The following is an 11,228-nucleotide window of genomic DNA, read 5'->3' on the forward strand; positions in this document are numbered from 1 at the left end:
GACAGAAATCTATTCCCCTCATGGAGACGTGAAAATGATTTAGCATGGGTCCTCAGATCCTCAAAAGTGTCTACAGCTGCACTATCGAGAGCATTGACTAGTGCATCACTGCCTGGTATGGCAACTGCTCGGCCCCCCCCCCCTCCGACGCAAGGCACTATATGAGGGTAGTGCGAACGGCCGCAGTACATCACTGGGAGCCGAAGCTTCCTGCCACCAAGGACCTCTATACAGGCGGTGTCAGAGAAGGCCCTAAAAATTGTTAAGACTCCAGCCACGCTAGTCATAGAACTGTTCTCTCTGCTACACATGGCAAGCAGTTACCGGAAGAAGTCAGCTCTAAAAGCTCCAACATAAGACTCCTGAACATCTAATCAAAAGGCTACCCAGCACCTATTTGCCATGTGCCCCCCGCCCCCCCTCTTTTACCCACTGCTACTCTCTGTTGCATCTATGCATAGTCACTTTAATAACTCTACCTACCATTACATATTACCTCACTAACCAGTGCCCCGCACATTACTCTGGTCCGTACCCCGCTGTACTATGAGTCCTCCTATTGTTATTTTCCTGCTGCTCTTAGAATATTACCTTGTTACTTTATTTGCTTGATTCTTGTCTGATTTTATAAAATTGGGCATTGTTAGTTAAGTGCTCGTAAGTAAGCAATTTCACCTGTTTGTATTCGCGCATGTGACTAAACCAATTGATTTGATTTGATACGTCATTGACAGAAACTCGTGGCATCACGTGTTGTTCAAATCTCAATTTGCTCCCTTTTGAAATCAACAAATGGATATTATAGGATTGACTTCTGTGCACTTATTTCTCCATACTGGCTAATGATTATTTAATGGCCGAGTCTGATCAATAAATGCATACATTCTGCCCCTGCGCTGAGAGAGTGAAGTTCAATATGTAGCTAGATGAGAGAGCTAACTAAACTAGCTGATCATGCCAATGAAAGAAAGTTAGGCTAGCGAGCCAAGCATTTTAGCATGTGGCCTAGCGACAACAAAAAAATGAAATGAGGTTGCACTATATGACAGAATGAAGACCTTTCGTCAACATGAAAGAGAGGCAGGATTGCATTGAAGTTTCTCTACCAATAGGGGTGAGTGTCAACATGTTTTTTTCTACTTGCACGAAGCGTGCGCACACACACACACACACACACACACCACACACACACACACACACACACACAACACCACACACACAACCACACACCACACACCGACACACACACACACCACACGCACCCACACACACCACACACCACAGCAACACACCGACACACCATACACACACACACACACACACACATACACACACACACAGAGAGAAATCAGAACCATGGACAGCCACATCATATTTAGCTTAGGTTGATTTGACTAAATAGTTTTTGTTGTCACTGTATTAGACTAAGCATAGGTGATTTGATGATGTTGAAATGTTGAAGTTGAAATGGTGCTGGAATAGTGGAGGTAGCTCCTGTTTTCTTAGCAACTTGCGGTAACTCTCCATGGTTCTAAATCAATAGTTGTTTAGTGGTCCGAAAATGTCGGAAACATTAACTTGCTTGACCATTCTGTAGGTCATGTAACTGTTTGTTACATGCAATATACTTTGTAGCATAGGCGGAAATCCCAAGAGGGACACGACCCCCCCCCATCCTGGGAAAAATATGATTTGTCCCCCCCAATATATCACTGTGAACATAACTATGTCATTTCAATAATATTAATAATACGCAATGAAAGCGATTGTGCTGATTATAGACACTTAATAGCGCGTTTTTAAGTTTCAAAAGATTGCGAACCCCGCCCTTTGCCTCACAATGGTTTGATCCACTGCCTCCCAGCCCTCAGCAGTGACACATGATGCAGGTACTGTGCATGTGAGGGAATCTGACAGAGTCTGTCGTTGGTGGCTGACCTCCAGAAAGTAGTTCAAACAAAGGATATGTTAGACATTTCTTTACTTCTACCACTCAATACAAGAAAACACATTTAATAACCGTCACCAGTCTTCATTTTCACTGTATTAAATTACAGGCCACTCTTTATGTTAGCTAGCGGTTAGCTGATGTTTGCTAGCTATCTACAGTAACATCAACCAGTGTTTGCAGCTATTTGAATTGGAGTCAATGAGAGAAGCTAGCAATGCAATGTGGTGTTCCTTAGCTGGCAAGGTGACAGAGGGTTCGTGTCTACCGTCTGAAAGGCACTCAGTGCACGTAACTAATGTGAGGTTGATCCAGTCAATCGCACCATAGCGATTTCGTTTTATGTTGGCAGGGTTCACACATACAATAGCTGAATTTGCAGAAGCTAGCAAGCAAACTAAAAGCAAACATTAGCTAGCAAGCTAGCTAGTTCCTATTCCATTTATGTGGCGTCGTCAAAGATGGAATCTTTGCAATCGTCAGTGTATTCCAAGATCAGCATGCAGCTGTAGTGCTTCGAAGTCCCTGTGACAAGGTTAGCGATAAACAGAACTCCAAACTGAACAGAACTTCACTCTCTTCTACCATTGTTTTAAATATCTTTAATGGTCTCGTTGCAAAAAGCTAAATTGTCGCTAGGGGACTTTGAAGCACCTGTGTGCCGATCTTGGAGTAAACTGACGATAGCAAAGATTATAGCAAACACCACAGAAACTAAACTGGTGCTCGCTAGCTCTGCAAATTCAGCTATTGTGGGAAGCCAGCCAATAGAAAACAAAAASATGAACTATATTAAAATTACAAAAGGTTGCAGCATACGTTGTGTAAATGGTGATCTCATACAGCTGTCAACCCTTGTCACTGCAATCCGTTTCACATTTGCTAGCTGACCAGCTAGCTACCTCATAGATCGTGTGTGTGTGTGTGTGTGTGTGTGTGTGTGTGTGTGGTGGGTTGTTGTGTGGTTGTGTGGTGTTGGTGGTTGTGGTTGTGTGTGTTGATGTGTAGCCAGCCAGGTAAGAAAAATTGTAAAATAGACGGACATCAGAGTCATTATTTCAGTACACCAAAGCGCAAAGTTAGAACCCTACTAGCCTAACATCTCAAAGACTAGTTGATCAAATGTTCATAAGAAAGAAGTCAAATGCTAATGGAAATGTTTCATAATGATGTCATTAGGCAGAGCAGGCAACAGATGGCACACAGACAGCAGAGCTGGAGACAGATAGGCAGGGACAGACTGGCAGAGACAGGGAGTCTCAGGTACGTTTAGTGAGTCTTTGTTTGGCAACATTATGAAAGGTTCTCTCTTTTTTAGACTTGTAAAATAGGGACATAATTGAAAAATGCCATGGATACCCCAACTCTCAACTTAAACTGGTGACTGAACTAAGATTTTTTTAAGGCAATGGTATTGCTGTTGTGATTAATTGTGTAGTTTTGGGTACCGGTAGTTAGGAGTATGGCAAACACCTTATTTATTTTCTAGGAAACAGACTGTGAGTCAGTGAGGGTGGTGAAAGGGAAAGAGCAAGGGACAGAGACTTCAGAGGACAGTGTCACAGCCACGGCAGGACCAGCTGTCAAACTTGTTTCCAGCAGGACCAGTATAGGGGACAGTGGCACAGCATTCTCCAGTTACCTCAGTGATGGCACAAAACCATATCAGCCACACCCACAATTTATAGAACCGCAAACTCCTGCCAACAGAGTGGTGACATTTCAAGAGAAATTGTTTCACAATTTCCCCTGGCTACATTATAATCCATCAATAAAAGGAGTGTTGTGTTTTCACTGTTGCCAAGGGTTTTCAAGCCAGCCATCTTTTGGCCAAAGAGTGGATACTGCCTTCATTAGTGCAAGATTTAGGAACTGGAGAAAAAAAATTCACAGCACATCAAAACTGACAAACCCACCTCCACTTTGTAACTGTAACAGCACACCAGCTAAATCCAATCAGTACCCAGTTATCCAACTCGTGGGGTAAACAGCAGGACGCAAGGTATTGCTTGACGAATATTTTTTGTTCGGTGCGGCATGTAGTAAGACAAGGACAAGCCTTTTGAGGCCACACGGATGACAGTGGAAATTTATACCAGCTTTTGAAACTTAGGGCAGAAGAGGATGATCCCATTTTACTGAAGTGGTTAACAGAGCGTACCACAATGTACACAGGCCCCAAAGCACAGAATGAAATTCTGAACATCATGGCCAATACAGTCATTCGAGGCATTGCAGCTGAGCTTAGGTCTCTTCCGATTGTACAATTTTCAGTAATTGATGATGGTACTCAAGATGTCTCTGGTGCTGAACAGGAGAGTGTCTGCCTGCGTTATGTTGACCATGGCCTTGTCCCTCACAAGGAGTTTATTGGGCTATACATTGTGTCGGAGACAACAGGCGAGGGCATTGCGAAAGTGGCAACTGATGTGTTGTTGAGGCTCAATTTGCCCATGTCTGGCTTACGTGAGCAGAGTTACGATGGTGCCTCAAACATAGCAGGAAAATACACAGGTGCACAGGAAATTGTGAGGAGGCAGCAGCCATTAGCCCTCTATGTGCATTGTGGAGCACACTGTGTAAATCTGATTACACAGGCTGGKTGCTCAGCCTCCCCACTGATCCAGGATTCCCTTTCTTGGGTCCATCAGTTCGGTGTCCTCTATGGCCAGTTAGGAAAGTTTAAGAGCATGTTTGAATCAATTGCCACGTCCAAAGATACACATCTGACCACCCTGAAACCCCTATGTCCAACAAGGTGGACTGTGCAGAATACTGCTATTAGATCTGCGCTAGGGCAGTATGAGCGGGTACTAAGCAGCCTAGAGGAGATGGCAAAAACTGCATCCAAGTCAGCTTCAGCTGCCAGTGGCTTATTTGAGCACTTCAGTAAAGGCAAGACTATGTTGGGCCTCACACTTGCCTATGCTGTTCTTGGAGAGCTTGAGTGCCTAAACATTTCACTGCAGAAGAAAACTCAGACTGTCTCTGGTATGCAGGCTGCAGTCGAGTGTGTGCGGTCATCTCTTAGGGGCACGAGAAATGACGAAAGCTACCTTGCACTGTATGAGAAAGCAACAACATTGATTGACTCTATTGAATCCATTGAGACGCACTCAAGACGATTTGCTGTCAAAGCAGTGGATCACTATAGGGCAGAATCTTTTTAAGTGTTGGATGGTGTGGAGGTTCAGTTTGGCGACCGTTTTGACCAGAACAGTCTAAACGTCCTGCAAAAGTTGGAAAGAGCGCTTCTCACGGGGGAGTTGGATGAGTCTCTAGATCAGTACCCTGAGCTGAACATAGATTCTCTTTCAGTGCAGTTGCCTCTCTTTCGCAACAAATACCCCTGTAGCAGCAGTGGAGAGGCAGCAGAGGTCCTCAGGAGACTTCCAGTGGAGGTGCGGGGGTTGTTTGACCAAGTTGAGGTGCTGATCAGAATTTTGTTTGTGGTGCCAGTGTCTTCGTTTGAGGCTGAGAGGACTTGGCTACGGTTTAGCATGGGCCAAGAGAGACTGAACGGCGTAGTTGTCTGTAATGTACATAAAGACAGGCTGGACAGTCTTGAGGGAAAATATCTGCCAGCAATTTGTTGGATCCATTGAAACCCGCAAACATATGTACGGTTCTTTTGTTCAGTAGTGTGTATAGCAGTGGTTCTCAACCTTTTTTGGGTACTGGAACCCCTGCATATTTTGAGGCAAGGCGGGCAAGGTTTTGAGCGGTCCTCAGAGACCTCCACCCCCTCTATATTATATGTAAAGTTACTGGAATCCTTGTGGTACTGAATATGTTTATTACACTTTTTTATTTCACGGACCCCTTGCAATTACACCAGGGATCCCTAGGAGTCCACAAACCCCTGCTTGAGAACCCCTGGTGTGTAGTATGATATTTGTTATTTTGTTTAGTAGTTTTCAGTTTTTAGTACATGACAGTACACTTAAAATAAATAATTAGTATCTTATTTTATTTAAAATTGCATGCTTTGTGTGACATACTTGTCCATAGCTGTTGTTTGAAGAGTTGAGACACTGACTGAACAATAAATAAGTATTTTTGAAGGATATTTTGGTAGATTTATTTGGGTTATTCATTGAAGTAGTTATTTCGCTTTTAGAAACGGTACTTCTTTTGATCTTTTTGTTCTTGTAAAGCTATTGTAGTGCACTCAGGCCAGTGGCACATATTTAATGATATAAATGTAACAGAAAAAGTTAAATAAAAAGGTCAAAAACTATGTCCATTGTATTTACGAAAACTGCACCCATACACAGTGTACTCAAGATGTCATTGCCACCTACTGGACTTTCTTGGTATAGCTGGTTGTAAATACAAATACCTGCATACATACTGGACTGATAAGGAACACTGCTATAACTATTAGTATTAGTAGTACTATAACGATTTAAACATTTGAACAAGTTGGGACAACCCTTCAGTTAACTACTAATCAATTATCCAGTAATAGTAATTATGGTTCCCCAACATACATTTAACATATTACAACGTAGGCTATGTGTTACAASAGTACTTTTGGTGTCCCCCTCAGGAATATCTCTTGAGAAAATGTAATGTAATTCTCCCCTCCAAAGTTGATATCAGACTTTCGAAGGTTGATCTCCAGTTTTGTGATGAAACCAAGGTGTGGTTGAATTTATTCTGCCACTGTGTCTTCTTATTGTATCTGCCTTAGGCCTATATATCACGGTCGCAAGGCATATGAACTAACAGGTTTCAGAGCAAACAACGCCATTATCACAACGCATAGGTTGTAATATGGCTTTTTTCTGGCTTGGCTTCCCCAGTGATTTTACCCACTCACTGCTACTGCAGTTCACACATGCACACTCACACACTCAGACACTCAGACCACTACACACACTAAGACCACTACACACACACACACAGAGTTGGAGAGAGAGAGAGACAGAGAGAGAGAGAGAGAGAGAGAGAGAGAGAGAGTTATATCAATATCGATTTTATTAGTTCAATTTTGAACTAATTCCACTTTGATTCCAAAACACACATTGCAGCCTAAGGCAGTAATTGTAACCTGCCAGGACATATAATTTAGTGGCCCACAGGGAATTCAGTCGATACTGGAGGATAAATTAATTTAAATGACTGAAAAGCCCTCATAGAAAACAATGGGCAAAACACAATTCATCCCTTGAATTTACTAAATAGGACTTTAACTGACCTAAAATCTGCTATACGTTTTGAGTTGTGTAACACACATTATGACGCTGCAGTCAATTTACAATAGTATTGGCATAACATCCCAAATGGACGAGAGTAAAAGGGTGGAGACGATTGGAACATTAGAAAACATTTACCTTGATAAGTTTGCACCTGATCTGGGCCGACACCATGTGGCTGTTCCGCAGGTTCCCCACTCGGAACATGAGACACAACTTCCCGTCCCGTTGCGAGATAACGGCATCCTGGCTAAACATGAGAGTCTCCGCGCGCTTCTTCGGCTGGGACATCTTGATAAACATGCAGCCGATTAGAAATGCGTCCACTATAGAACCCAGGAGAGACTGGAAGAGAAAAAGAAGAATGCCTTCGGGACACTTTTCTGTGATGTAGCGGTAACCATAGCCGATAGTAGCCTCTGTTTCAATGAAGAACAAGAAAGCAGACGGAAAGTTGTAGACGTTCGCGACGCACGGGGTGTATGACGAGTCGTGGCCTTGTGGTTTGATGTCACCACGGATGTAGGCTATTATCCACCACATAGATGCCATAACCAGCCAGGCTACCGTGTAGGTTAAAATAAATATGAGTAGGTTCCACCGCCATTTCAGGTCGACTAGCGTTGTGAAAAGATCGGAGATATATCGACTTGTCTCCCCGCCAAGGTTACCATGCTGGACGTTACAGCGGCCGTTCTTCTCCACAAACCGCTGGCGCTTTCTCTTCACGGGTGCAGAGACAGTCGTGTCCCGTTTGGTGTTCACTACCTCGTAGTCCTCGCCAAATTTCCTGCGTATCGCAGACATAATGAGCGATTTGCGCTGAACCAAATAGGCTTTACGCAGGCTTGGCACCACTATCCAAGAGATGCAATAATATTCACTTGCTCGTCATGAGATGATCCTGCACGTAGGTTAATTAATAGTGGTAACAAAAAATATACATCACAATCCATAGATCAGTCGAATAAATACGCATTCCAGCATTTATTGACACCTCAGTCCTCGTTGGCCAACTTTTATGTAGTCCCGGGCTTCACATCGTTGTTGTGATGTGACACTATGACAGAAGCTCACTGAAAGATGCACATTATGTGTTCTTGAAAAACCCAAAACGGATCCAAGCCGACTGTCCTCCTTCCGCGCCGGAGACCACTCCATGCATCGCATGTTCTTCGGGCTCGCGCCACAAGCTGCTGCTGTCTGCTTGGGCACGCGTTCAGTCAGATGATAGACTGAAGAACTGCGGCACTTTCTGACAGATGTAGCGGATAGTGTGTTTGTCGCTGTAGGGGGAGGGAAGGAGGGAGGGTGAATTTGCCTCATTGTCCAACCCAATCAGGTATAAGCAGAGAAAGTTACAGTATAGCGCCAAGGACTTATGGTTCATATTCTTCTATTTTCCCACTGTACTATCAATATAATATTATTTACCTAGGCCTAGAGGGTTCAGTGTGTGACATTTGCACGTAACTAATTCGGACATACAACAAAACAGCTTTACTATGATACAGTAAAGCTATAATCATGTTTATTTCCAGGACCCTGACAATTTGATCCATAACTATTTAGTTCCCCCTAGTGATACGTGGTTGGAAGTGTAACTCTCAATTTGATAGGTTATAGTGAAACCTACAATTATGGAAGTAAATTGGAGACATAAGTTTACAGGCATGTAAAGGACGATTTGCACATTTAAAATATGAGTTGCACCTGTATAGCCCTAATCAGTTTTGTATTTGCAAAAAAATATTTGCTAACTTGTAACTTATTTTGAGAATAAATACAACAACACTTGCAAACATGTAACTTGATAGGTGAATAAATGCTATAAGATTTGCAAGCATGCAACTCAATTTGAGAATGAATGCAACTCATTTAGGCTTGTTGCGACTGATGAATCTTCTTCTGTGAATCAAAACTACATTTGCCAATGTCGAATCTGCACACTCAAGAGTTTTGTCACTATTTTTAAAACCTGTTACGGCTAGAGGTTCCGCTAGCAGAACGTTTCGACAACATCCGGTGAAATGGCAGAGCGCAAAATAAAATAAAAAATATTAGAAATATTTAACTTTCATACATTCACAAGTGCAATACACCAAATTAAAGTTTAACTTCTTGTTAATCTAGCCACCGTGTCAGATTTCAAAAAGGCTTTATGGCGAAAGCAAACCATGCGATTATCTGAGGACAGCACCCCATCAAACAAACACATGACATGATAATTCAACCCACCAGGCGTGACACAAAACTCAGAAATAACGATATAATTCATGCCTTACCTTTGAAGATCTTTTTCTGTTGGCACTCCAATATGTCCCATAAACATCACAAATTGTCCCTTTGTTCGATTAATTCCGTCGTTATATCTCCAAAATGTCCATTTATTTGGCGCTTTTGACTCAGAAAAACACCGGTTCCAACTCGTGCAACATGACTACAAAATATCTAATAAGTTACCTGTAATCTTTGTCCAAACATTTCAAACAACTTTCCGAATACAACTTTAGGTATTTTTTAACGTAAATAATAGATAAAATTTAAGACGGGATAAACTGCGTTCAATAGCGGATAAAAACAAAGTGGAGCGAGCTTTCAGATCGCGCGCCCCAACCACAACATTACACTAGACTCGAGCCTCGTTCTGAACAGCCATACTTCTTCATTACTCAAAAGAAAAACATCAACCAATTTCTAAAGACTGTTGACATCCAGTGGAAGCGACAGGAACTGCAAGCAAGTGCCCAATCTAGATCCACATAGAAACCCATTGAAAACACTGTCACCTCAACAARAACAAAAAATCCTGGATGGTTTGCCCTCAGGGTTTCGCCTGCCAAATAAGTTATGTTATACTCATAGACATAATTTTAACAATTTTAGAAACTTTAGTGTATTGTCTATCCAAATCTACCAATTATATGCATAGCCTAGCTTCTGGGCCTGAGTAGCAGGCAGTTTACTTTGGGCACACTTTTCATCCGGACGTGAAAATACTGCCCCCTATCCCAAACAGGTTATTAAGAGCTGCTCTGCAAGCAAACTGCAGCAGAGAAAAACAAAGAGCTCTTGTGGGCAGGGCTTTTTCTTCCAACCAATCAGATGAGCTGTTGTCATTCTGGAACGTGCTTTCAAACAGGGGTCCAGGGTTCCAGTATGGAAGGACACTTTCCACTGTGTTAAACATAGATCAAATTATTTAAAATTACTGAGTGATATTCACAGAATTTGAAAGCTACATGAAGGCGTTGGTGAGGGAAATGAAGGGAACAATTAAAACAAGTGTTTCCACAAAGCATAACCGCTACAAAGCTGATGTTGTTTTGAGGAAAACATCTGGCTGATGCAGTGTCAAAACGAGATGAGAGCCAACTGTTATTGAGATAGAATCTGAGATCTCCCCTTTTTATCTTGATTAGCTTGCTAAACGTCAATGTTGAACCAATGCAATGATATACATTTTATTGGCTTGCTATATGAGCTGCTTTTCCTGAAAATGTCTATCTGCTATGGCTAGTTGCTGTTGTTCATGTGCAATGTCCATTAAATGTTACAGCCGCAACATTATGATCATGTAGTCATGCATTTGCATACACAGCGAGGAGGAGAAAAGCCTGCTTTGGGTGAGCTACCTAGAACAACATCAACTAGCTAGCTATAATATCAGATAGACATTTTCAGGAAAAGCATGGCTAGACATAGCTATCTGTAGTAACATTATTACTTGAAACCACCACATGCACATCCTCCGTATCTGTTACATTTCATATTATGTTTTACTATATTAGTACTGTATTGCTATCTGTTTCAAGTTGTACAAATCATCAGCATGAAGAATACTGAATTCTGAAGTGGACTGAATTCTCATAAAAATATTGTTGTGCCTCTCTTTCAGATCTGCTAAGTACACATCTGCCTCTGCTAGCCACACAACCACTGCCTCCTGCTTGGCCCTGTCCAGGGGTGCCAGTAAACAGGGCTAAAGTATTTCCCAAACCCCCTTTCTCATCCCCCAGTAATTATTTTGCAGTAGCTTATGTTCCGTGGGGCTAGGGCCAACTTGTCTTATCTGGACC

The 11,228-nt window shown here is 42.3% G+C and overlaps 1 protein-coding gene across 1 annotated transcript in view; it reads right to left on the bottom strand.

Moving 5' to 3' along the window:
• Positions 1–8,361, bottom strand: part of LOC111977554 (G protein-activated inward rectifier potassium channel 1-like) — a 28,131-nt gene extending 19,770 nt beyond the window's left edge. The window contains exon 1 of the mRNA XM_024007031.2: positions 7,288–8,361. Coding sequence (XP_023862799.1) covers positions 7,288–7,956 — 669 coding nt within the window. The 5' untranslated portion in view covers positions 7,957–8,361. The remainder of the gene's footprint in view (positions 1–7,287) is intronic.
• Positions 8,362–11,228: the final 2,867 nt, after the last annotated feature.

Source organism: Salvelinus sp. IW2-2015, linkage group LG18, assembly GCF_002910315.2.
Source record: "Salvelinus sp. IW2-2015 linkage group LG18, ASM291031v2, whole genome shotgun sequence".
Classification (NCBI taxonomy): domain Eukaryota; kingdom Metazoa; phylum Chordata; class Actinopteri; order Salmoniformes; family Salmonidae; genus Salvelinus; species Salvelinus sp. IW2-2015.